Source organism: Larimichthys crocea, chromosome I (assembly GCF_000972845.2).
Source record: "Larimichthys crocea isolate SSNF chromosome I, L_crocea_2.0, whole genome shotgun sequence".
NCBI lineage: Eukaryota > Metazoa > Chordata > Actinopteri > Sciaenidae > Larimichthys > Larimichthys crocea.
This window is the reverse complement of record NC_040011.1, coordinates 27,977,324-28,002,253: the sequence shown is the minus strand read 5'-3', so window position 1 is coordinate 28,002,253 and position 24,930 is coordinate 27,977,324. Positions and strand designations below refer to the sequence as shown.

The 24,930-nt window shown below is 39.2% G+C and overlaps 3 protein-coding genes across 5 annotated transcripts; all 3 read right to left on the bottom strand.

Moving 5' to 3' along the window:
• Positions 1-504: 504 nt before the first annotated feature.
• Positions 505-10,122, bottom strand: atl3 (atlastin 3). The gene is made up of 14 exons (XM_010746579.3): positions 9,993-10,122; positions 8,471-8,693; positions 7,694-7,828; positions 7,084-7,188; positions 6,950-7,000; positions 6,487-6,543; positions 6,312-6,404; positions 6,067-6,205; positions 5,841-5,968; positions 5,702-5,758; positions 5,516-5,587; positions 5,226-5,417; positions 4,803-5,042; positions 505-2,605 (listed from the first exon to the last, which is right to left on the bottom strand). Exons 2-14 carry the CDS (start codon positions 8,672-8,674, stop codon positions 2,543-2,545), a joined length of 1,536 nt encoding a protein of 511 aa, XP_010744881.2. The 5' UTR covers positions 8,675-8,693; positions 9,993-10,122; the 3' UTR covers positions 505-2,542.
• A 323-nt stretch (positions 10,123-10,445) lies between these two features.
• On the bottom strand, positions 10,446-15,381 carry LOC104931555 (forkhead box protein N2-like). 2 transcript variants are annotated; one of them, XM_019253513.2, is made up of 5 exons: positions 15,062-15,381; positions 13,418-14,063; positions 13,016-13,137; positions 12,316-12,371; positions 10,446-11,918 (listed from the first exon to the last, which is right to left on the bottom strand). In XM_019253513.2, the coding sequence occupies exons 2-5, from the start codon at positions 14,015-14,017 to the stop codon at positions 11,566-11,568; spliced, it is 1,131 nt and encodes a 376-aa protein (XP_019109058.1). In that variant the 5' UTR covers positions 14,018-14,063; positions 15,062-15,381; the 3' UTR covers positions 10,446-11,565. The 2 variants fall into 2 exon arrangements, with proteins under 2 accessions (XP_019109058.1, XP_019109059.1); XM_019253514.2 differs by having other exon boundaries at positions 13,418-14,060.
• Positions 15,382-16,923: 1,542 nt separating this feature from the next.
• yif1a (Yip1 interacting factor homolog A (S. cerevisiae)) lies at positions 16,924-23,631 on the bottom strand. 2 transcript variants are annotated; one of them, XM_027285878.1, is made up of 9 exons: positions 23,449-23,631; positions 23,023-23,074; positions 21,690-21,934; positions 20,927-21,031; positions 19,383-19,461; positions 19,248-19,305; positions 18,989-19,144; positions 18,728-18,821; positions 16,924-17,699 (listed from the first exon to the last, which is right to left on the bottom strand). In XM_027285878.1, exons 2-9 carry the CDS (start codon positions 23,051-23,053, stop codon positions 17,541-17,543), a joined length of 927 nt encoding a protein of 308 aa, XP_027141679.1. In that variant the 5' UTR covers positions 23,054-23,074; positions 23,449-23,631; the 3' UTR covers positions 16,924-17,540. The 2 variants fall into 2 exon arrangements, with proteins under 2 accessions (XP_027141679.1, XP_027141682.1); XM_027285881.1 differs by lacking the exon at positions 23,449-23,631 and adding an exon at positions 23,263-23,397.
• Between the last annotated feature and the right edge of the window lie 1,299 nt (positions 23,632-24,930).

Sequence of the window (24,930 nt, the reverse complement as noted above, 5' to 3'; positions counted from 1 at the left end):
TAAATACTCTATTGTTGCTGCTCATACATATTACATTACATACTGTGTGTTTTATTGTTTAAAACTGTATATATTATAGCTTCATCCCATCATATCACTCATATTCCCTTTTGGTTATTGCTATTTTTACATTTGATTGTCTATATACACTCATATGGAGGCCTACATATCATTACATTACATACTTTATGTGTATACACACTTACATATATATACACATACATATATATACATACACACACACACACACACACACACACATATATATATATATGCACCTTGCTTCTGTTTACACTAGCTTGTTAGATGCTAAACTGCCTTTTGTTTAATCTGTTTGATGTAATCTTATTTTAGCTAAATATTCTCTGTGTGGTAAAAGACCTCAAATGATACTAGATCCTCTTTTCAGTTTTGTACTGCCTTTAAATGTCTACGACCTAAACTGAGTTTCATCCCTGGTGTGACCTTTTAAAATGAAAACAGAACAGATTGGAAAGACACATGAACAGTTTCAAGCTCTGTTTATTCTTTATAAAACAGCATTTCTCAAATCAAGGCCACCATATAGCCCTGCAGGAGATGATTACATTAGGAGTTACTACAATATACTGCAAGCATTTATTCACTTTTGGAATGAGTTGTGTGCAAAAAGCACCAAAGAGGAGAGGAAGTGCAATAGGTGCTTGTTAAACATCTTGAAGTGAAGAGGGGCAGACATGGAAAGTGCAAAAAGATGGTCAAAAATCATGGAATGAGGAAATCTGCCATCCTTCATATTTCCACATTTATTTATTTTTTGGCATGGGATCACTGTGAAATTAAAGCATGGTTAATCAGCTTTTTGTGTTTCCACTTTTGTGTTGAAGTGTACAGTTTATATTGATTACAAAAGACTACGGGATCCGATGTTTTGCTCTCAGGTGGTATGGCATTGATAAGCCATTTTCCTGAATCGTCAATCTGCATTTCATCATATTCAGAGATGTAGGGCATGGTTGCAGTCCTTTAATCCAATACTTGATTCATTAGAAGTTGGCCTGAGAAGGCCTGCTTGACCCCAAAGAGGGAAAACTAAAGCCTATTTAATCCACTGTGTAGTCCACCTTTGTAAGCCCCTGTATGACTGATGAAATGGCTGCAAGTAAACGAGGAGCTAAATAACAAGTCAGCCCAAATTTATTATTTTTCCTTTCCTGTAATAGGACTTTATTATGCTATTCAACCATTACGTTTAAGTCATCTGAAGCTCTGACCGAAGTAGGCAATAGTTTCAAGCTGGATTGATAGCTATGTGATCATTTTACCAAAAGAAAGTTTGTCTTATTCAAAGAGAATCACATCAGGGCCTTTTACGAACTGCTGAAATATCCCACATCCCATTTAACTGCAGCCACATCACCAGTGTTACCACTATAAACTGCATCACAGTGATATATCACTAAGTATTCTCTCTGATAGCACAGGCCCTAAAGGCATGATGCAGGAGATAATTTCATGAGGTGCAAACATACTAACATTACTACATGACTTAATGATTTCTGCCACCCACCAAATTTGATCAGAATCTCCTGAAGTGCTGCAATTTATAAATCTGGAAGGAATAAAGCTGTCCTGTTTAGAATACCAACTATATGTTAGCTTATATTTACTGAGGTTTGAAATGATACAAGGCCAAAGTATGATTCAAATATTTAAAGCTAACTCTTTGGCTGACTGGTATTGTTTGGTGCTCAACACCTTTGAGTATTCCAATAATGTGTCATCTTTGGAGTTGGAAAGTTTTGCAGTTCCTATATATATGCGTGTGTGTGTAAGGGTTTAGTATCCAAATTATAAAGTGTAACACATTTCCATCAAGGAAAAAATATCAAAGTGCTTGAAACATGAGATTCATCTGATTACATGCAGCTCCCAAAACCTACTGTGCTATATAGGAGAGTGCATATCATCTTCTTTCAAATTAGTAACCCGTCTCGAAATGCTAGTTTATATCAAATATAAAGCAAATCGAAAAACATAGAGGAATGTTTTTAAGGCCACAAAGTAAAAAAAATATAGCCACAAAGAAATATGTATATATGCATGAGCTTTAAAGCCAGCAAAGGTAATTATTTAAAGATAGATGCAGAAGCTTTGTCTGAAATGCACCCTGACCACCCTTGACACAGCCAAATAAGATGCATTCAGCTTAAATAGAAAATCTAAGTTTTTATAAAGTTTAAAGGTAAACATCGACTTGTCTTTTAAGACCAAGTGTAAACTTGTAAAATGATGGCAGTGTCAATTTAAGACAACGTATGGATAAGAGACATCGGGGTGGTGTGAATTCAGTTACCTTTGCATGAGCCTGGACTCTAACAGGCGGAGTAACATGCATAATAAAGATGCTGGTGTGTTGGCATCATATTTTTACCTTGTGCCAAAGTGTTTTAGCTGCATATTTGTTCCAATGGGTGGCATGATAAGGCTTTAGTGCTGAATGTGTGTGCTTGTTTTGTGCCCTGGTTGAATTGCATCAAGATTATGAAGGTTCAGAGGTCCTCTAACTGGATTTCTTCTGGTCACCAGTGCTTGGACCTCGCGACTTGTTCAACGCGACGGTGGCCTGAAAACAGAGAAGAGAAAAAAGGAAAGACAGTTTCACTGTATCAGAGTGTTTTTTTAAAACATTTGCCAACTTCTGTTTTTTTTTTTTTAGATTTTTTTTTGGCTTTTATCAAACTGTATTTTTGATAGAGACAGCTGAAGAGTGACAGGAATGTAGGGAGAGAGAGATGGGGAGTGACATGTAGCAAAGGGCCGCAGGTCGGATTCAAACCCTAGGGCCGCTGCGGCAAGGCTTCGTACATGGGTGGATGCTCTACCAACTGAGCTAATCGACAACTTCTGTTTTTTGTAAGTAGTGGTTAATTCACAGCTCGGCCTTACATTTTTAAACCAGGCAGGAAGAGCTCGGTTGCTCTTGTTTAAACCACTTCTGGTTTTGTGTAAGTAAGAGGCATGAACTTGAGACTGAACTCTGAGGGCTCTGTGGTTATTTTCATTTCCTGCTTGTGCTCTGTTAATGTTCAGCTTTTTTAATTATTTCTGTTTTATCTCTACATATTATTTTTTAACTAACTGTTACGTGAAAGGGGTTGCAATAGCTGAAGTCACAGTGAAACAGAAGTGAAAGCGTCTTCAGTTTCTATAATGTGACATATTTCCAGGTTTAGTTACTAGTGATCTCAGTCAACATGTGATTGGATCGCTCTCAGAGGGCATGGTTTAGCCATTTAATGGTGACTTGATATGGAGCTTTTGAGACATATGGCACTACAGAGGAGCGTTGGCCTCCACACACCTCACTCACCTGCAATTTAACAACCCCTGAGATGAAGAGGAGTCAAAAATATATATATATATTGTTTATCTGGAAGAGAATCAGTGTGTTTTGATATAAAAACGGACATTTAGTGTGTTACAAGAAGTACTCAACACAGGGTTGAAACTTGGACTGTGCCTTTCATTTTTTTTCATCAGCAGGTTACATATGGGATCTTGCTTCATTGTTTTGGTTTTATAACTTGTAGATTTACTGGTTCCCTTTTTAAGACACAACAGGGGGGGCCATTTTCAACAAACAAGCTCAAATAAAAACTCAATGTAAGCAACCTATACAGTACCAAAAAGCAGACAAACACAAACAAAGTTAGCAAATAAAACACTATTAAGCATCCATCAGGCCGTCTCTGATTGTACCGAATACGTACTCCAACCCTCCCCACCCATCTTTCAAATGGTGGGTTTGGCAGGGCTGTGTTTCTACGACTTTCCAAATCAGATAATCTGACGTTCACACCCATTTCTGGCCGCAACTGGCCACGTGAACAGTGAGAACAGTGAACGTCTCTCTTTAGCTCGAATTTTACCACTCCTGTTACCATTTGTGTGCAGGGCTGAGTGCAACACTATCAGCGTCTTCCGGTCTTGACGTGTGAGGCATTATTCTCACATGTAAACTATCAATTCCTCCCCTCTATAGGATGACCGTCTTTGAGTGCGACTGTTCAGAAAAGCTACAGCCACTTCCTTAAATATGTTGCAGACAAAAAAACTAGAACAAACTAACATTTTTTTCCCCCCAGCACAGCTCTGCCTTACAACAGGTCTGGTAAGCTCACCTCTTTCAAACCGAAAAATTTCAAACCTGTGATCTTCAGGTCAAATCGACACTAACTTAAATCATCAGATTTTCCTCTGTAGCCACAAAAGGCTTTATACAACTTTTAACACATGCTGTAGTTAGGAGAGTAAAATTGTCGGCGTTTTCCTTTTAAGTAGACTAACTATCATACTATCTACTATCACATAGTTAACCTGTGATTTCAAGCAGCCACATGACCACTGGCCTTCGTCTGATGACAAATTCTTTACTAGACCCAAAATGACCCGATCAACTTTGCTCCTGCCGATCACCAAACATCTGTCACTGTTAGCAAATGATATAATAATAAATTACTGTTGTTTGGGTATTTTATTTTTTTAAATATTATTATGCTCATATCCAGTTTATGACTGTCAAATGCCAAATGTAGCTTGTTTATCTTGTTTTTGTAAGCAGTTTGTAAAAAGTTAAATGATTTCTTTCACTGACAGTTTACTGGAGGCCATTTTTGTTCTTCCAAACAACAATTGCTCCCTCTAGTGACTTTTATGGGCACATGCACTGGCTCTAATTACACAACTAAAGGCTTTGAAAGCCACGTAGATAAACATCAGTTAACAATAACTGGCCACTGCCACCAGCCCCATCAACTCACCTGCTCCAGGACGACACCTGCAGCCTGGTCGATGGCTCCTCCTACGTGCCGATACCGGCCAGAGTAGCGGATGAAGGCCCACATCAGCATTGACATCATGACCACGCCCAGAGTACAGTCACACACCAAGGCGAAGGTGGACAGGCCAACAAAGAGCAACACGCCCGACAGCACGTAGAGGAGGCACACCAGGACAAACAGCACTGCGGGGGTCCGGAAGGCGCTGAAGAGATTTTTTGACTTTTACAGCAAAGAGAAAAACAGATTAAGAAGATTTTACTACCAAAAACCTAAAGCAATGACAATATACTATAATCTGAATCATGTAAAGTAAGAGAACAGTTATGTTGATAAGTATAAAATACTTTTGTGTATGATTCAGTTGTTTATTTTAATGTCAAAAGATTACATCCCGTCTCTGACCTCATTGTGTTTGATGAACGACTGCCACATGTCCTCCATCTCCTTCTCCAGCTGTGTTTGGTAACGATCACAAAACTCTTGTCCGCCCATCTTCTTTGTCGAGGAGAAAGCGTGAAGAGCCTCTCGGAAGTAAAAGTGATGCTTTTCCTCCAGAGATTCAGGAGACACGTAGGGCAAATCCCCTCCACACATCTTAGACGGCAAACCATAGAGAGTTTGACGTCAGAATTATATGAATGTGGCATTTCTTGATAACTTTTTTTATTTTTCACATACGTAAGTGAACGCACCTTCTCCATGTTCTTGTAATACTGATCTTTGGCGGTTGCCACGGCTGCCAGGTTATTAGCCTCTGCCGTAGCCTGGTGAGACAAACAGGCGCATGTTAAATGTATGGGAGTGGAAAACAAACAGATAAAGTTATTCATGCCTCTAGTTTACAGGGAAGATTAGTGGCTTGTTAGTCCTGCACGTACCATGAGCATCGTCTTTGGCTGTGGCAAGTCTTCTCCCTGGTAAATCTTGATGTAGGCCTGGTAGGACAAAAATGACAACATTAAATATGTAAAAACGTGTCTGGGTTTTGAAAGAAATCTCAGATGGAGAAGATGTTACCTTGAAGAACTCCAGCAGGCCACGGCAAGTGACTTTGTTTCCATTTATTTCTTTCTCAGCCAGACGATCCGGGTGCAGAAGTTTAGGAATCAGACTCTGCAGCTGGTCTCTGAACTCCGGGGCCACATCTGACACATCAGGACATATAACTCAGTATACTGGACATTCTGCTGAATACCAACCTTAAACTAACTAGAATGGTAACAGGGGAAACAGTAGATGTTACCCTTCAGTTGCCCCTGAAAATAAGGGCTGGTAGCAACATTCAACCCTGGGTGAGGCAACAAGAAGCAGGAAATCTGGGTGAAGCAGGAATGGATGTGCTCCCTCACTGTTTGTAGCTCCTCATGTTGGGACTCCTTCACCTTTAAAAATCAACGCAATAGTACTGTAAAATCTCAAACTCTGGTATTTCTGATAAGTTTAATGTATATATTATATGCTGACCAATCAACAAGACAGAACTGGTACCTGTAACCGTTTATCCAAGAACTCATTGCCTCCTTTAAACCCGTAGGTATATTCATAAGGAAAGCTCCAGTCCCTGATTAGGAACATCAAATTCTGTTGGAGGAAAAGAAATGTGTTAAATTAAAAACAAAAACAGAGCCAACACCAGCAACACTGCAACAAATCTGTCTTGTACCTGAAAGGGTTTCAGAAAGCTCTCATCCATGGCAAGGCGACCATACTCGGTGAACAGCTGTGAGGAGGAGGCAGCCGTGATGCAAAATTAATACAGAAATGAAAAAATCTGTAGAGCACCTAATGTCAAGAAGTAAAATATGTTTATACTTCATATCCTGAACCTTAAATATCAGTTAAGACTAAATCATATAGTCTTAAACTTTGTTTAAAAGAAAATTATGGTGCTGAAACAGGCATAACACAACAGTTAGTGTGCTCACTTTTTTACTTTACTTTGCCACTTTATTTTCTGTAGGTCCCGGAAAGACACTCAACAATAGCCTGTCTTTCTCTGTCATGACTCGCCCCAACGTTAAAGCTAAACAAATATATTTAAAGTCGACGCAGAGTTCAACGTGAGTTTGTTAACTCTTTCTGAAAGAGGCCCCAGGTTAATTCTTGTCATAAAAATATAAACAGACCTGAAGCTGCTGCAGGTCGTCCTCCTGTATGTTCTGTGACAGATTGTAGATCTACAAAAGACAAACTACGTGAGCACACATGACAATGAGGATAATGAGGAATGAATCAGTGATAATCAGAGGAGATCAGTGACCTGAATTGAGCTGGTCATGGTGCTGAGGGCAAAGATGGTGGCACAGTCCTTCACGGTGGACTGGTTATCAAAGGCTCCCTGAGTGTCCATCAACAATACTGCCACCTACAGGATCAGAGTGACAAAATGCAGGTCACGTTACAGCACACTTTGGGACTAGACTTGCCCCCCACACCGACCCTAAGAACGCAATGTGTGTTATAATCAGAAAAAACAAAAACAAAACCCCCAAAACACAATTTACAATGATGTAAAATGGAGGGAAAAGGGCAAATAATCACAATTAAGAACCAGAAAATATCTTTTATCGACATTTTTCCTTGATTAATGTCAATAAATTGTTGTTGTTGATTAATTATCTGTAGACAGATCGTTTTCTGCACAGCAACATGCAAGTCAAAGTACATGTACTGTGACATAGTCAGAAAAATGAAGGATATTAAGGTCAACAATAGGAAGAGGGGGTGGCAGATAATGACCAAGGTAAAATAAAGACCTTTCATAGAAAAGATTTGAGATTTTAAACTACAAAGTCCTGAATACTAAATACTTTTTTCTTGGTTTTACTGTAGTATGTAACATCCCACAACACACACATGTATGTAAGTACCTCTGTTCCATCGCTCTTCTGGACGGGGAACACTTCGCTCCACAGCTGGATGCCTGTTGTCTCTGGCTCTGAACCTCCTCTCCATGAAAACCCAGTCAGCGGCTCATCATCATCACCCAGCCAGTTTCCATCACTCTGCAGAAATACAAGTTTGTGATCAGTCAGGGGCAGGCTCGGGCTTCTCTGTGCAACTCTGTGTAACCTTAAACCTTCTGGCTTATTCAATAAGTGAAGTCATGTAGTCCAATTATCCTGACAAATCTAGCAGAACAAGACATTTAGTGCTGAGCTGTTAATAGAAACTTCAGCTCTTCTGTGTCTTCCAACACAAAAAAGTGGAATATCGACAAGACACAGGTCATGCTTACCTTCACAGTTCACACAGCTATGTTTTGACTGCACTGTGTGAACGTCAAAAAGCTTAAATACATAGTAGCCAAAGACAGTAGTTACTAATATTAATGAGATTAATCAGGCAGTACAGCAAATGTAATGCTCAGCATTCAGTGTAGTAAAACAAACTGAGGGTGGACTCCACTCCTTAATTTAGGGAATGGCTAATTTATTTTCTTTGCTAAACTTGTTAGTTCACATGTTACAGCAGGGTGGAGCATCTATGTGGAATGACAGCAAAAAGGTTTACATGCCAACCGCAGACTATTAGTAATTTTCCAGACTATAACACCTCGCGGATGCAGAAAAACCTAATCATCTGCTAGTTACCATGACAATATTTCAGCATCAAATACCTCCCCTTGAACTCTGAGTTTGACTCACCTGCCTGTACATGTAACGGAGCATGAAATCAAGCAGGAAGCTCTTGCCCTTTCTGAAGGCTCCGGCCACTGACAGCACCACCACGTGTTTGTCTCGGACTTTAGGGGCTAAGAGGATCTTAGCCAATGCCTCCGTGTCCAAAGCAAAGGAGTGATCCTCCTTACACACTGTGACGATCTGAACTGGGCCTGGTTCACTTCCCATCTTTAAGAGGTTCTGGTCCCTGCAGCCAAAAATAATAAAAATAATAGAAAAGCAGCAAATTATGAGTTTTATTAAAAAAAACAGCTGGCAATTCATTTTCTACCAGTTAAATAATTGAATCAGCACCAAGTTTAGTTATTTCTTTTCTGTATTTTAAGATGGAATATATGGTGCGTGTTGGCTGGCCATTAGATACACATAGATTAGATTAGGTAAGTCCTAATGGAAAGCATTATTCAGAGCTGTGGCACATGAAATGCCCAACCCTAAAACAGAAACCACAGATAAACTGTTCGCAAGAAATGGGGGACTAATCAGTACATTAATCAAAAATGACAGCTGACATTATTTGTAGGCCCAGATTACTCAAAGATCCTTCTGCTGAACCAAGTGAGCGATCTACTTTCTGGTGAGAGATTTATATGATAAGCACACTCGTGTGTGTTTACTCAGTAAATATGATTTCCTCAGTGCAAACTGGAAACTTAGACACGCACTGATTCCTCCATCAGACACAGGATTTATCTCTGTGTAAGGCCGGCTGTGGGAAGCTCTTATGGGTGTCATGCTGCTTTGCCTCCAGCATGCTCTCCAATAACACTGTCCATTCTAGCTGCTTCAATGGACTTCATTGTTGGTGCTCTCAGAGGAGGATGCTCTCTCTCTCTTTCTCTCTTTCTCTTTCTCTTTCTTTCTCACGATGACTAACACAGAGGTGTGCTTTCATAACAGCCTCTCTCTCTGTATCTGTGTCTCCTTTCATAAAAAGTGAACACCTCAAAAGGTGTGGCACTCAGCAGCAGCATACCAGACATTTCTGCAGGATGAATATGCGGGACCGAGTTGATTTAATAAAAGCACAGGAATATTGGCATATTTTGCAACCTGTCTGACATTAATAACCTCATGAGATCATCTAAAATTGTGCAGCAGCGTCTCTATAATCAACCCGGGTGGATGTTAGCAGCCACCACTTACAGCCGTGCTGGCTAAGCTGGCACAGCTTGGACCAGCTTAGCTCAGCTAAAGAGCTAAACAGCTGTCTAACGTCAGCACTGTGTGTCCAAAGACAGCTAACTTCATCCAGAAGTATTAAGGGACTAGTTTACTAGTTCACGGTTGTAGCTAGTGGCATGTAAGTCTGCGTGTACTCAAACAAAAACATTTAACTGCCAACCCGTGTCTGTTGTTAGCTGTTACGGGAAACTAACGTTAAAATAACGTTGTAGAAATGTTTTCAAATGTAGCTTAGCGGCTTTAATTTGCAGCAAATAACGCATGTTGTTGTTTTAGCGCTTGTCTCTCGGTGTAATGTTACCTTAGATGTCTTCAAACAGCTTCAACAGTCTTACAAGAGGCTGACTTTAACCACACACTGGCATGAAAACAACTATGAGAACTTTTTTCCACCATCAACCTTCAGCCTGCGCAACGCCACATGGGAAATGTAGTTTTCTGGCGTCGTTTACGTTTGTACTTTACCCTACCTAAAAACTACATTACCCACCCTGCCTCGTAGCAGTGGGAAATGTAGTTTTTTTTAATGTAACGTGACGAATACGGAACTATGTCATGTAAATGAAAAGTGAGGTGTTTTGCGTAAACAAATGAAATGTGGAAAAACTCCCACGCATGAAAAAGACGTTGTCGCTTAGCAACAGTTGTTATCTTGAGGACATCCCATGTAAATCTAGCATTTATTAGGTCCTAATAGCGAGCTGTTACGCCCTCTAATGGTGCAACTCATGCAGACAACAACAATCAGCTCATGTTTTATTGCATGACAGATTTTATTTGTTAGATTACAAAATCTAAAGCTTTGGAAAAATACATTTAATTTACAAACAGAAATTCAGTGTACCCTGAAATGTAAAGTGGTTTTAAATGGCAGTGAGTCCACCTTACATTTCAAACTCAAAATCCAAACTATTCCTGATCGAAACAGCTTATTTAAGCTTACAAGATCGCATGTGGGTGTTCAGATTCACAGAAAGGACGTTCAGGGATTCAGTAACATGACAACATGTACATAGAATCAACTCTAGCACAAGTGATCTGAAGAAGGCCAATGGGTGGAGAAAGAAGAAATGAATTAGCGATACAATTGGAAGTATTTATATTATGCTAACTGAGTAGTGCTTTTCCACTCTTTGAGTGCAAACTACAATCACAACTACATTATAACTTAAACATTTAAAAGAACTATGAACTACTTTTAGAAAGACAACATTTTCAGAGTAGGCTACAGTAACAGTGCTAAAGGGCAAGATATTCAATTTAACGTTTTATTTTCTCGTGATGTAACTTCAATAAAAACCTAAACATGAGGTGCTGCTCAGTGTATTCCTAAAAATATCTATACTTATACTTTTCTTGTGCTTGTTTCAATGCCGTATAAATCTTACTTAAAGTTGGAGACATTGTAGTCAAGAAACAGTACTTCTACATGAGTTGGAAGCACTCCTTCCACCCCTGAGAATGAACTTAATGTGTTAAAAATCACAGTATTGTATTGAAGACCATAGCATTAATACTTAATCTCAGAGCATAATTTTGTCCAGTTTCATTTTGCACTCTCAAGTCTCTGTCCAGGTTGTCACTGTATAGTGGTAAATTCAGCTTCTGCATTGAAAGTGCCTAAATACATGTGAAGCAATATGATCCGTAGTCTTGTTAGTCCATCAAAGAGTTGATTATATATTTTTACCTAACTACAAACAATACAGAAGCTTTAGGGCAGTGTCAGTGTCTCAGGGAGAAGCAGCCAATTTGTCAAACATCATCACTCCAGCCATTATCATGTCATATCATTTAAAACATAAATCTGCCGTATTTGGTTACACTGGATTGGAGCGTTGCATCAGTTGTGATTTTTTTTATGGGATATAATATTAATATCCACCACCTGCTAGGTCAAGCAGTGACCCAGCAGCTTCCTGGGCCTCGGCATCCAGCTGAAGGATCTCCACAGTCTCCAGGTCCAGCTCGGTGTCACCCGGCAGCACCAGGTACTGGTACTGGTGGGACTGGTAATAGTGTAACTCAATGTACCCACTGTCTGACAGGGGGTCCTTCTCCATCTCCTCGCTGACTTCTTCCTGCTGGTAATCGACTGACTCCATGGTGACAAGCTCTTCGTGATCCGGAGTCAAAGGGCACGGCGGGTTTTCCGAGAGGGTTGGGTTATCGTTGGTCAACGTTTGGGGTGAGGGCGAGGAGAGGAGGAGGGTGTGAGAAAGAGGATCTGCATGTGAGAACAAAAACAATAACAGGAAATCACATCATAATGGCTGATTCAACTGCTTGTCTCCACGTGAACATGTGGGCCCATATAGCGCATAGGCTTGGAAATAAAATGAGGGGACATAAAGAGGACCAAGCTAGGCTATTGCTGGGTTGTCATGGTAATAGAAGGTTGTAGCCATGACAACAGAACACAAACACAGGCACAATGTTGCATGCTGAGAAAGCCGCAGAGCGGGATAAAAGCTTTAGGTAATAAAAGTGTCACAGAGACCTGTTACTCCGTTAATAAAATATCGTAAAGTGATAGCAGAATTCATAAAGGGTCAAATATGTAGGTTTGTGTGTTAATTGAGTGGCGTGAGCCTGCCGTGCGTCTCCTCATCATCATCACTAACCTGATATTTCAAAAGAGTCACACACTGCCGGCACCCCAAACTCAGCTCCTTCCAACCTGCACACAACATGGCACCATATAGTTAGACAAGTCCACAAATACTGTTTTTATTTTGCTTGTTAAAAATATACCTCAGTAAGAGAAAGAGTCATTAAAATGTAAAATTATTCAGACACACCTCGCCCACTACAGACAAATCATATTTCACTGATCCGGATAGGAAGCAATGTACTGTATTAACAGAAAAAACAACCCAATCGATACAAGAATACCCAGGAAAGACATTTTTTTTTTAGCTGCAACTTGATTATTTTTCTTTATCTATGAAAAAACATTGGGGTAGACTGGAGAAAAGTCTTTAAATTGTGTGTTTTGTCGAACCAACAGTCTAAAAATCAGAGATATTAAATTGAAAACAGTGAAACATCACTAATTCTCACATTTATTTAGCATTTTACCTCAGATAAGTGACTTAAGTGACTGATGAACAAAAATGTAGAATAATTGTCTTTCAACCAGTCAAGTAATTGTATCACCACTAATTCTTCTTCTTTTATTTATTTACTACTTTATAATGACCACTTAATCTCATTGGAATTAATGGAGTTAAATGTTATGTAATGTTAAAAAATGGCTTCATGATGACAGTAGTTGTTTGTGCAGCCCTGTTGAACATACATAAACTGTGTGATTTTACTCACAGTGCAGGCTTGTTTATCAGACTGCTGTTGGTACTGTGATAACTGTGCGTCTTCCTCAGCACCTCGAGGAGTGCCGGCCGATACTCTGGACACACACACCACAGCGATCCCTTCCCCACTGACTGAAACAAACATACAAAACCTCTTGAAACATTCAAAGATATTAGACTTAAGTAACACTGACACATTAGAACATATAACAACATTAACACATGTGGAGTACATTAGAATAATTCCCCTGTAGGGGAAGGAATTGCTGACTTGACTACAGAGCAGCACATCTGGATTCAGTGTGTTACAGTGTGTTAAGAGATTTCAGGGGGGTGGATGCTTGAACCTCTGTCCTTTATTTTTAAGCTCATTCTCTTTACTCTTACTTAATGTGGTGATTCATGTCCCCACCTGGCTCTTGTCCCTCTGAATGCGACGAAAGCTCTTGCTCAGGGACAGGTTGTGTCTAACAGAGTTCCTCCAGCCTCCTGTGGCTGTCCTGTAGTAGGGGAAATTGTTCACAATCCATTCGTAGATTTCCTTCACTGGAAGCCTCTTGTCGGGTGAATCTTCTATTGCCATGAAAATCAGACTGCTAAAGGAGTATGGTGGCTTTGACGAGGCAGGAGGAAGAGGATGGGACTCTAACTGAGGCAGTGGTGCCATTTTGGGAAGAGGCTGCAGTGGTAGCAGGTTTCCCCTCTGATGCAGCCAGCTGAGGCATGTCAGGTCATCTTGGTCAGATATGTTTGCCGGGCTGAGGCCCTGTGTGTTTTGTCCATCGAAGCTTTGAGACACTGCGCAGTGTGAAAGAGGGGACGAAGAGTGAACAGACTCTGCTGTTGCTGGAGAAAGTGAGGTTGGGGACGGAGGGGATGAAATGGGTGAAAGTGGGAGAGAAACACGACCGTCTGAGCAGGTCTGCTGCGGCGAGGAAGAAAAATGAAGGGATCCCCCGAAAGTGGTAAGACATGGTGACGAGGGTGGCAGTGTGTGAGAGCTATTCTCCATCTCTCTCCCAGGAGGAAACTTCCAGGATCATTCAGCCTTAGCACTGCTGAAAGACATGTCAGAAAGTTACTGCTGTGATTTATTGAACAATAAAATCACATTTAGGCTTTACAATCTGTAACACAAGCTAATATGCTTGCGTATAAATTGAGCATGTGTTCGGAAACTGTGAAGCTTTATTTAGAGCATTTTGCCCACCTATGGTGCTCCTACAATAAAAACAACATGCAGAGTCTCAACATCGCCGATAATGATGACATTAGACTGCTTCTTAAGCCGCCACGTTGGTGTAGTACAAGCCAAATGTTTGTGAATGTCAACCTGCTCTGCTGTAATATGAAATCTTATGTACAGATGTATGTGCAGGCTTTCACAAAATGGTATTATTGTGGCGTTGACCAACTCTGAGCTGAGCTTTACATCCAGACTGTGCACTCGAGTTTGTACGCTGGTTAAGCTCTTTCTTTTATATACAAAGTCACATGTGTGTTGCTATTTATTTATGTTTTTTATTTTTTTTATCTAGTGTGCTATGTACTTTCTATGAGTGACTACCTTTAAAAACATGCAGGCTAACTACTCCAGGTTCACCTTATTCTCAAAATTTTAGGCTAAAATAGTTTATGGAAAAATGCTGGAAAAAAGACTTCGATCTGAGTTAAATGTTAGCTATCCGTTCCCCTCTGATGAGCATCCACTAAAGGTTCAAGGTCCACTATGTGCCCTCTCTTATAGTCCATCTCTCGTTTATAATAAACACAAAGCGTGCCCAGCAGACAGGTGCAGGTCTGTATCTGTAATGAACACAGAAAGCGTCGATTAAACGCTCTAAACAAACTAATAATAGACTTATAATGTGTAAAACTTGAAGCTCTGAAAGTTTGTATGTGATGCCACATGGCTATACAAAGCAGCACGGTAAGGCAAATGGCGGAACAATATAAAGTTTCATTTAGTCAAGAAAGCCGCCTTTTCCTCTCACAGGTAACCCCCTCGGTGATGTTAGTTAATCCTTTAAATGCACAAACTTAACCGGTTACTCACCCAGTTGTCAAACACGATGATTCAGAGCTCCTTAATGGTCCAAAAACAGGTCGTTTTTTAAAAGTTAAAGGTGAATTTCTGCTGTGTAAAGCTAGAACCGGGGTCGGACACCTCTCCCTCCGTGTTCTGTTGCCGTCCGGGGTTACCATGGAAACGAAAAGGACGCTTTGCAGTGCGCACGCTCCCGGGCGCGCTCCCGAGCTCAACAACCAGCCAGCAGTAATTAAACATAACAGAGTGGTAAAGTTTAATCAAGGGGCTGAAACACTATGATCACATTATTATGACTATTCAAAAAACTATTATAATTACTTTTTATAGATAGACACTTTGCAAATAGAAAACTATATAAAAAGCAAAAAAATTAATAAATAAAAACATTAATAGAGATGAGAAATAGAGCTAAACATTATAACTAAACATTATATAAAAAAGAATCAGAATAGTGGTGTAATTGATACATAAGAATAATTAAGTAAAAATACAAGAACGATTAAAAAAAATCAAGTATTCAAAAATATACATTTTAAATGAAAAAGCTGTATAGTATTTACTAGATAATGTGCAAAGTGCGCAGAAGGAAGTCCAAAAGATATTAAATAAAGACTGAGCATTCATTTGCAGATACTATGTCAATGTGACATGTAGACTGACTGGACTGGAGGGTGAGTGAGGGGGCTCTGGGCCTTGTTGGTAAGACCAGCAGCAGACAGTGGAAAAAAAAAACTGTTCTTGTAGCACGAGGTTTTGGTTCTAATGTACCGCAGCCTCCCGCCAGAGTGGAGTGATTCAGAGTTTGTGTCCGGGGTTGGAGGGATCAGAGAGTCTTGGAGGCGTGCAGGTCCTCAAGCAACAGAAGGTTGCAGCCAATCACCTTCTCAGTCAGTTCAAGGAAACTTGAATGACAGATGACAGTGAAAGAATGAATTAATGTATTATTGAGATGGTGGGAGCATACTGATACCTCGGTGTTCACCTCAACAATAAACTGGACTGGTCTGACAACACAGACGTCCTGTACAAAAAGGTCAAAGTCGTCTCCACTTGCTGAGGAGACTGAGGTCCTTTGGAGTGTGCAGGACTCTGTTCAAACCTTTCTATGACACTGTATCTGCAATATTCTATGCAATCGTCTGCTGGGGACGAGGAAGCAGGGAGAGGGACAGAAAAACAAACTGGTGAAGAGACTGTTGAATTACAAATAATTACTTATGTTTAAACATATAAATAATAAGGCCTTATTTAATTAATTGCATTGTATTCCAGTCAGGTTCAGTAGTTTTGTTTCATTCTGTTAACATATCAGTTTATCTCTTTTCATCAGTTCATAAATCATAAAATACTGTCAACAGCCATAAAAACAATAATTGTTGCCATGTTTTCAGTAATAGAATGTAACCTAGATCAGACTCTAAAGGATATATGAACAGACACCTTTATACAGCAGACCTTCTGGAATAAAACTGGAAAGTCTAGTAGATTTCTGGCCCAGCCTTAACAGCCTTTAAACATATGTATTTTATGTATGTACATATTTTGTAAGACACTACAATAGGGTAAAAATTAACAAATTAAAATGTAATTGTGCTTAAAGTATTCTCAAATTTAATGTTTAAATATGTAAGCCAGGCATCATCTAATGCTAACCTGTGGTGAAATCTGTAGAACCAAATAGAAAAGTGTAGTAAAATAAACATTTATATTTATTTAATTCTATTAAATTATTAATACTGATGCAATGACATCGAAGCATCATTGCAATATTGTGACAGGTCAAGCCCGGATGGTTTCATTAGTACAAATGCATATTTTATAGGCACGTCATTCGTGTGGGAAATCTGAAGATGCAAAGGACAAGTGTGTTGAATTAAAAAGTACAATATTTTTTATTAAGGGACATAAATGAATGCACAAAGCTAAATATATATATTTTTTCTACAAAAAGTCCAAACATTGTCATGCTTTGTCAAATGTAGATAAATAAAATCCAGGACTTTCAAGAAAAAGAGAAATAATGCACCAACATTACCATACCAGAAAAGTGGCACTGGGTCATGTGTAATGTGCATTTCTGCCTGTTTCGTTTGTACTGTGTGGCGTAAATACTGGAAAGCACATCCAGAAACTTTATAAAAAAAAGGAAACTTTAACTTAATCTGAGTTACGATCAAACAAATGTCACAATGAAAGCCCTTGTTTTCAAAGTTAGGTGGCCAGAAATAAGCATTTGTCAGTGTTTCTGTACACTCATGGTGGAAGACAACAATCTTCCAGTGAGACATTTTCTGTGTCACACTTTGTGATTAAATCAATGAAACCATTGGATTACAAACACGTCCATCTGATGAGCTCAAAACACGCTGCAGTTCAACACTACATGAGTTTACTCACAAAAGGGCATATAAAGGCAGGTGTACACTCCACAACCACATTTTTGGGTCCAATACACTCAGACTTCAGGTTATTAAACACCTCATGGTCACCTGATCAAGTGAGAGGTTAACCAGTATATAATGATTGGCTGAAAGACTGCAGTAGCTACGGTGATATAAAGGCGGAACTGAGGTTTGGCACTTGACCCAGTTCCCATGGAGTCCGAGGAGAGTGAGGGAAGGATCTTCATTTTCAGAGATCGGACCTGTGAAAAGAGAGCAACTTTTTTAAAACCTGCGGTTCAGGATGAATCAAATAACATGTAAGTTACACTGCTGATGTTATTAAAAAGGAAAAAGTTCAACATTTTAGGTAATTTACTTATTCACTTTCTTGATGTTAAATATGAAGCTTCAGTCAGCAGCTGGTTAGTTTAGTTCAAAAACAAAAATCTAGTGTTCCATCTAAAGGTAACAAAATCCGTTTAACAGCAACTCTAAGAATCAATTATTCAGATGTATTTTATTGAATATAAACTAAATCTACCTGCTGTTTTACAGTGGGATTGTGTGAACTTTCCCCACGATTGCCTAGCACCATCAACTTGATAATAAGACCTCATGCTAATGGATTTTTGTTATTTTGCTAACACGTTATTCCAAGACAAAATATCAAACTAATTTAAATTTAAAATCTGTGTGCAATAACAGCAGGTTGAACAATTGAGTTTCTTTGATCATTAGGATCTCCTTTTTCAGTAAAATGCCATAACAAACTGGCATTTTATTAACTAAATGCAATGTAGTGTAATAATGCAGCCCATGACAGAACTGATTAATGATAAAATCAGATGTATTTTATTGTTGCACTCAACATTTATCACATTTAGTGATTGCACTGTAAGGCCTAAACATGAGTGTGTACACATATCTTAAATGTCAGCTATAAAATACAATTATATTTTACACACATATAATGTTTTAGGTTTTGTGTGTATTAGCTGTCTTCTGCTATTCTGTCTTTCTTTTCAAATGAAACTGACAAAGAAATATATAAATACGTAAATATATGATCAAATTATGGAATAAAATTAACTTAATTTTGGGGATTCGAATTTTGCTTGTGTGGTATTATACAATAGGAAAGTTACTGTTTTTACAGATGGTAGGTTGAACTCAGAACTAATAAATAAGCTAATAAATACCCAGTTTGTAGATCACATGTGAGTTTCATCATTTCAAATACAGATGAATAAATATAGTGGGTGATGTCAAGAAGGACTCAAATACTTACAATGAAGAACATGAGGGCACAAGAGGACCAGGCAAGAGCCACGAAATAACCATCGCTGCCAAACAGTAAGCCGCACAAAACTGTGAAGATCATCCTGGAGGAGAGGAGTGAAAGAAAACAAGCTTGAAAACAAGTTAATGTTTACCTCAACATGACTTATAATGCAGGACCAAGTTACATTTAAAATGATTTAAAAAAAGTTGAATATTTTGTCTAAAATTAACCATCACACATGCATATTAGGTATAATATGACATTTACCCAACATATTTGTATCCACTGTAGGCAATAAGGTCAAAGGTTGAGAGGTCACTGTGTACCGTCAGCAGGTACAAGCTCAACAACATCACCAAGACCTCGATGACGACCCACACGAGGGCGGTGCTGGCACACAGTCCAAGAACCTCTGGGCTGAACCTTCACACAAAGATGACTCACAATCACTTATTTGACTTATTTGATATGAACACATTTACTCTGAGTCATGAGTCAACAAATTAAATTAAGAGGAATTACTCACCTTTTTTGAATGCCCAGGGCCATTCCAGCGAGTAAAATGTACGTGATGAAAGCCATTGCTGAAAGACAAAGAGACACATCAGACAGGGTCCCAAAATGTTCTGCTACTGATCACTTTCTATTTATAGAAACTCACTTGGTATGTAAAGATCAGGTGCATTCACATCTTGTCTTGGAGGCAGTGGAGTGTCCCGATGGTAACGAACTTCCCAATCCTAACAAGAACACACAAATACAGTGTGAGTCATCCTGCTCGTTTTTCACCTCAACGCTCTACTACAACTTAACTTACACTAAATAATAAATTGGTTCAGACAATTACTACATAAAAGTTAATTGAAACTTCATAAGATTTAAGCTCAGTGATAAATTAGAGGACACAGCAGAGGTAGATGAACCATTATGATTTAGAATGAAGTAAATACATAGTAAAATATTACATTTAAAGAAAAATATGTTCTGATTCAGTACAAGAGGTTTCTTCTTTACTTCTTTTGCATCTATATGAATAAATATGCTTTATAGTTAAATTTTTGGCTGTTTTTATGATCAGAAGTTTGCACAAAGTTGACTGGATTCTCTATGCTGTTTTGGTGTCTGACTTCCATCCAGCTGGAGCTGCTATGTGCCGATTGATGCGGAGTGCTAGAACAGCCGCGTACTCTAGACCAGAGTGAGGACCTGCTTCTGAAACAGACGGCAGCACTTCTAGTGGAATTTGAATCATTGAATAGACAACTGTGATTAGCGCACACACACAACGCGTCACATCTGTGCCTGGTAGAGTTTATCTGTTATTTTCAACTGAAGAAGATGAAAATCTTCACAAACGGGCCCAAAACGTGGGGAGGGAACTCTACAGGAAAAGAGATGAAGGGGAGTCGACCTTTTGAGAATGATATATATAAAAAAATATCCATAAATATACATATATTTTTTTCCTTTTTATGAGCGTGTGTTTTAACTTTATTTATTTAAAAAGGAGTAAATAGTTTGTTGGATGTGATGCACTAATCCACAACTAATCCGCGGTATTCACAGCCGCAGGACAGGTTGTGTGGGTTCAACTCTAAATAAACTACTGTGCCCATGTGCAATATATACCAGGACAAATTCCTTGTCTGTGAAAACCTACTTGGCTGATTCAGACTCTGATAATAAAGGAACATGTCTCTGAGTGCAATAGTGTGGCTCACTGATGTGTTTATGAGAACAGCGGAGGTCTACAGCACGTAAGAATATTGTTGGTTTTGTTCGTGCCAGAGTATTTGTTGACAAGAAGAAAAGCTATGAGGTACTGTCTGCAGACTGACTTTACAAAGTAAACACTATGTCGTAGACATTGAGGGTCAAACAGTACCCTGGTGTTGTAAGTGGTGTTTGCACTCTGTGTAGTTCGGACATTATCACGGCACAGAATGTTTGGAGTGGTGACTTTATTCATAATCACAGTAAGTGTGTGGGAAATTACGGAGCTCAGTGTGTTTTTAATATGCACACAGACAATCACAGTATTATGATGTTCATAAATGAAGCCTGAGTGGTGATTAAGTGGCTGCTTATCTTGTTTGTGTTTGGCTTCAATGTGATAAGTGGTTCGAAATATGATTTATTATCCCGCAGTCTGAACACTATTAAAGTTTTGTGTCGTGCAGTACGTTCGATTGGATCTATGATTACCTGATGTGTATACGGGAACATGAGGATCATAAGTTTCTTCAAAACATATCTGGTGTCAACGGCGAAGAAGTATTTCAGCTTGTTCACAGACATGAATCTGCTGATCTGAAAGGCAAAGGAAGTACAAACATTAACTTAACAGATGAGAAGTCACAGCGTGCCAAAGTTAAGAAACACAGCTGAGTCATCATCATTTTTAAAGAAGGCTGTGCCTGCCCTCGGGGTTGTACGTCACTTTGGCTTGACAGCCCGAACTTTAAATCACCTGCGTAACAAGCTGCCAATCCAGTAGAACAACGTCAGTTTTACTTATTTATGTCAACCACAGACAATAAATTTATACAGAGGAAAGTTTTAATTGTGAAAAGGCTCTGGGTGTGACTAATATCGAGCAATTATGAGTGCAGCATTAGAGTGCAGCTGATAAGAAGTATTTTTCCTCTCCTGGAGGGTGAACACGTCAATGAAGGAATGAATCTGTGTGGTTTTTATAGAACGATGATGACAAGTCACGTTCTGGGACAGAAAGATAAAATAAAAATCAGCCCAGATGTAAATTAAATATCTACATTTGAGATGACTCTGTTCTGATGTTTTGATCTGTTATTTTGTCAGATAATATCAAGAGACAGGCTGAGTCTAAATGTGTGAGTCAGAAAGCGGCAGAGACACCTGTATTTAAGACCTGTGGCTGAAAAACCAAAGAAACATTTCACAGGTGTGAAGTTAATTCAAACACACTTTTTTAGAAGCTTTTCCTCACCTCTTTGTTGACCATGTCCTTTCCTTGATTGGCTAACGAAGAGCCGTACATCATCGCGGCATTCGCCATCGGGTCAGTAAACAGGTTGTCCACCCCAGTACCTGCTTGCATGTCACTTGTGGGTGCTCCCATATTGTACCCAGGTGTGTAGTACCCTTGACTGTTCATTGCTGGTGCTGCAGAGCTGGTGTCTTCAAACAGGACAGAGTCTGCTGTGGGGGGAGCTGCACGAGCTCGTGGTTTAGCTGTGGAAAAGATGGACGCGAGGCGTGAAAGGAGTGAACTCATATTTCTATTTAATGATATGTTAATGACGATATTTTATGGAGCTACTAACTTATTATCCAGAATATCAAACATAAACATACACTGAACCTAAAGCAAGAGAAAAACAATGCTTTATGATCACTAACGTAAAATGAGGAGCTTTATTCTTTAAATTATTATTTGAGTGATCAGCACTCACTATCCAAGATAAAACTAATACAGTACAATAGTGCAATAAAGCTGATGTCCATCATGAACAACTCCGCTCACTCACTGCATGAGACTGTTACTCCCACCATGTAAGAAGGAGCTCTACTACAGGTCCTTCATTCCAACAGCTGTCAGACTGTTTAAGGGTACATTCAGACAGGATACGTTTAGGATAAGTTTTTCCTTTCATTTGAGTGGGTGTAGTGTGCGTTTTCGCTACGATGTTGCAAGGAAGGGTGTCCACCAAAAAAAACACAGTCAACTTCTACATCTGTCTGACTCACAATTTACACTGCAAAGTAGTGACACAAAGATGTTTGAGAGAGAGAGAGGCATCGATATAACCGGTTAATCAGCGAATTGTTTGACTGTAATTGTTTTTACGTTCAGCACAACCCTCACCTGCCCTGACCCTTGTCTGAATGCACCTTATGACTTTCTTCTACACGTTTCTTATTTCTGAGTAATTTCTTATCCACACTGTGTTTACGAGTTGCTGTGACAAGTGAATTTCCCCGCTGTGGGATCATGTCTTAATAAACAAAAAACAATAAATAATAAATAAATAAATAATAATAATAAAAAACAAAGGGTATATTCATGGTGTTGTAGAGGCGATTCGACTTCATTGCCATTCTGGAGCTTGTGTTAGTGTTTCTATTTTTTTTGTTCACCTCTTGTACATCCATCAAGGTGTTCATTATAACTCAGGTGTATCATTAGAGTCATGTGACAGACACGTTGACCCCTCTGTGTCTTATAGAAAATAGGAAGTAGCCGCTTTGGACGGATATTTTGCAAACATTTTGCACAACCGATGGTGGTGGTGGTGGTGATGATTCACATTTCCACTTACTTGCTCGGTATCCGTGATGTGGCAAGTCCATGGTGACGCTCGCTGACGTTAGCTGAAAATACAAACAGTGACACGTTAGCTAACTCACATTTTATCCTAAATGTAACGATGAGTGCGACTAATGAGCAACTTAACCCGAGCACTGTGACTGTGTTACGCCACAGCAGTGCGTTACTTCGTCAGGAAGAAACTGGTTAGTTACATGCTAACGCTCGCTAGCTCGCCTCCGTGTAAACTTACTTGAACTGTGCTAGCCACCTAGCCAGACGAGCTAACCTAATAACATCATATTTTGAACTTATGCTCGCTACAGCCGCGCAGGTGACAACATTACATTCATAACTAGCGTTTTAAATGTCCGCACAACTAGTCTGAAGGATAACGTTATGATAATGAAGTGAATGAAACGAGCACAGGAGCACTTACCTGCACAGCTAACGGTGTTAGCTCGCTACGTGGCTATCGGACTGATGGTCCCTCCCATCAGCGCGAGGCTGACCTCAGGCTGCCTGCGTGGCAGCGCGCGGCGCGGGGACCAGACACAGCCCCACACACTCACTGCTGTACCAACTCACAGCAGCTAACTAAGAGGCTCTGCTGGTACCTGTGTACATGTGTTTCCACTTTACTTCCCATCCATGTTTGAGGGGGAAACAGGCTGAACATAACACTGAAGCAACACCAGAAATATAATAACATGTAAGACACAGCTTCCCTACCTTTAGCTAATATATTTACTTTAAAATGTGCAGGTACACTGTAAGGAGAAAGGTGGGGGTTATGTCATTTCTTTTAGCATCTTTTTATCCATTTACTTTACTTTAACCAGACCTACATTTTTAATGTCACTGTTTACATTTTGTCTTCTATTTTTCTAGACTATCAATGAAAAGCTGGTTTTAATTTTTCTTTTCATTGCACTGCCTGTTTCTGTTGCATTGGATCTGTCATTTTTTTATGTTTTATTTACTTTTATTATTGTTGTTGTTGATATTATTATATTTACTCTGACATTTCACTTAGGCTGATGTATTGTAGCATTGCTGCTCATTACAGGTTAATACATAGATAGATACTTTATTGTCCTTACAAGGAAATTTGTTGCCACAGTCTGTACAAAGCCTCAAACATACACACGTACACACATACATACATACATACATACATACATACATACATAGCGAGCACCTTTACAGGCCAGAGACCTGTATCTACAACCAGACTTGTATTTTAAATACTGAGTATTTTCATGTTACTTCACTATATTTTAGGGAAATGTTGTACTTTTTGTTGTATTCATCACATGTGGTAACCACTAGCCCAGGGAGGTGCTGTGTTACACACATAACTTCTTCATCTGTTCATGTTCAGGAAGTTTAAATCAAGCTGTTCATCCAGGGAAGATGCGTTTGCAGTACTTCAAAGGCAGAGCTAGCTAGAAACTGAGTGTAAACAAGAATAATAACTAGCATACGTAAAAGCACAGATGCTAACATGCTGTAGGCTTTTATACTGTTGTGAGTTAGGTAGATGAGATGTATGCTCAGGGTGGCCTTAACGCATCATCAAGCCACCTTTTAGGACCATGGACTGAAAACTGGTGAAAAACTTTTTTAACCTCTGACTCCACATTTCAGTAATATATCATTCAAAGTCTTTACACATGTTTTCAGCAACTATTTTCCAACATATTTATTGTGTTTTGAAAGAAATTTCAGAATTGCCTTTACACACAAAAATTTGATATTTGAATTCAGGTCTTCTACTCTATTAATGTACATGTGTATTGCTACTTTTATGGATGTGTACTTTTACCACCTCCACTGTAATAAAAAGTCTTTCAGACTACTTTTACAGAGTAGCCTACTTTTACTTCTATTATTTATGGCTAATAGATCTATAATTAAA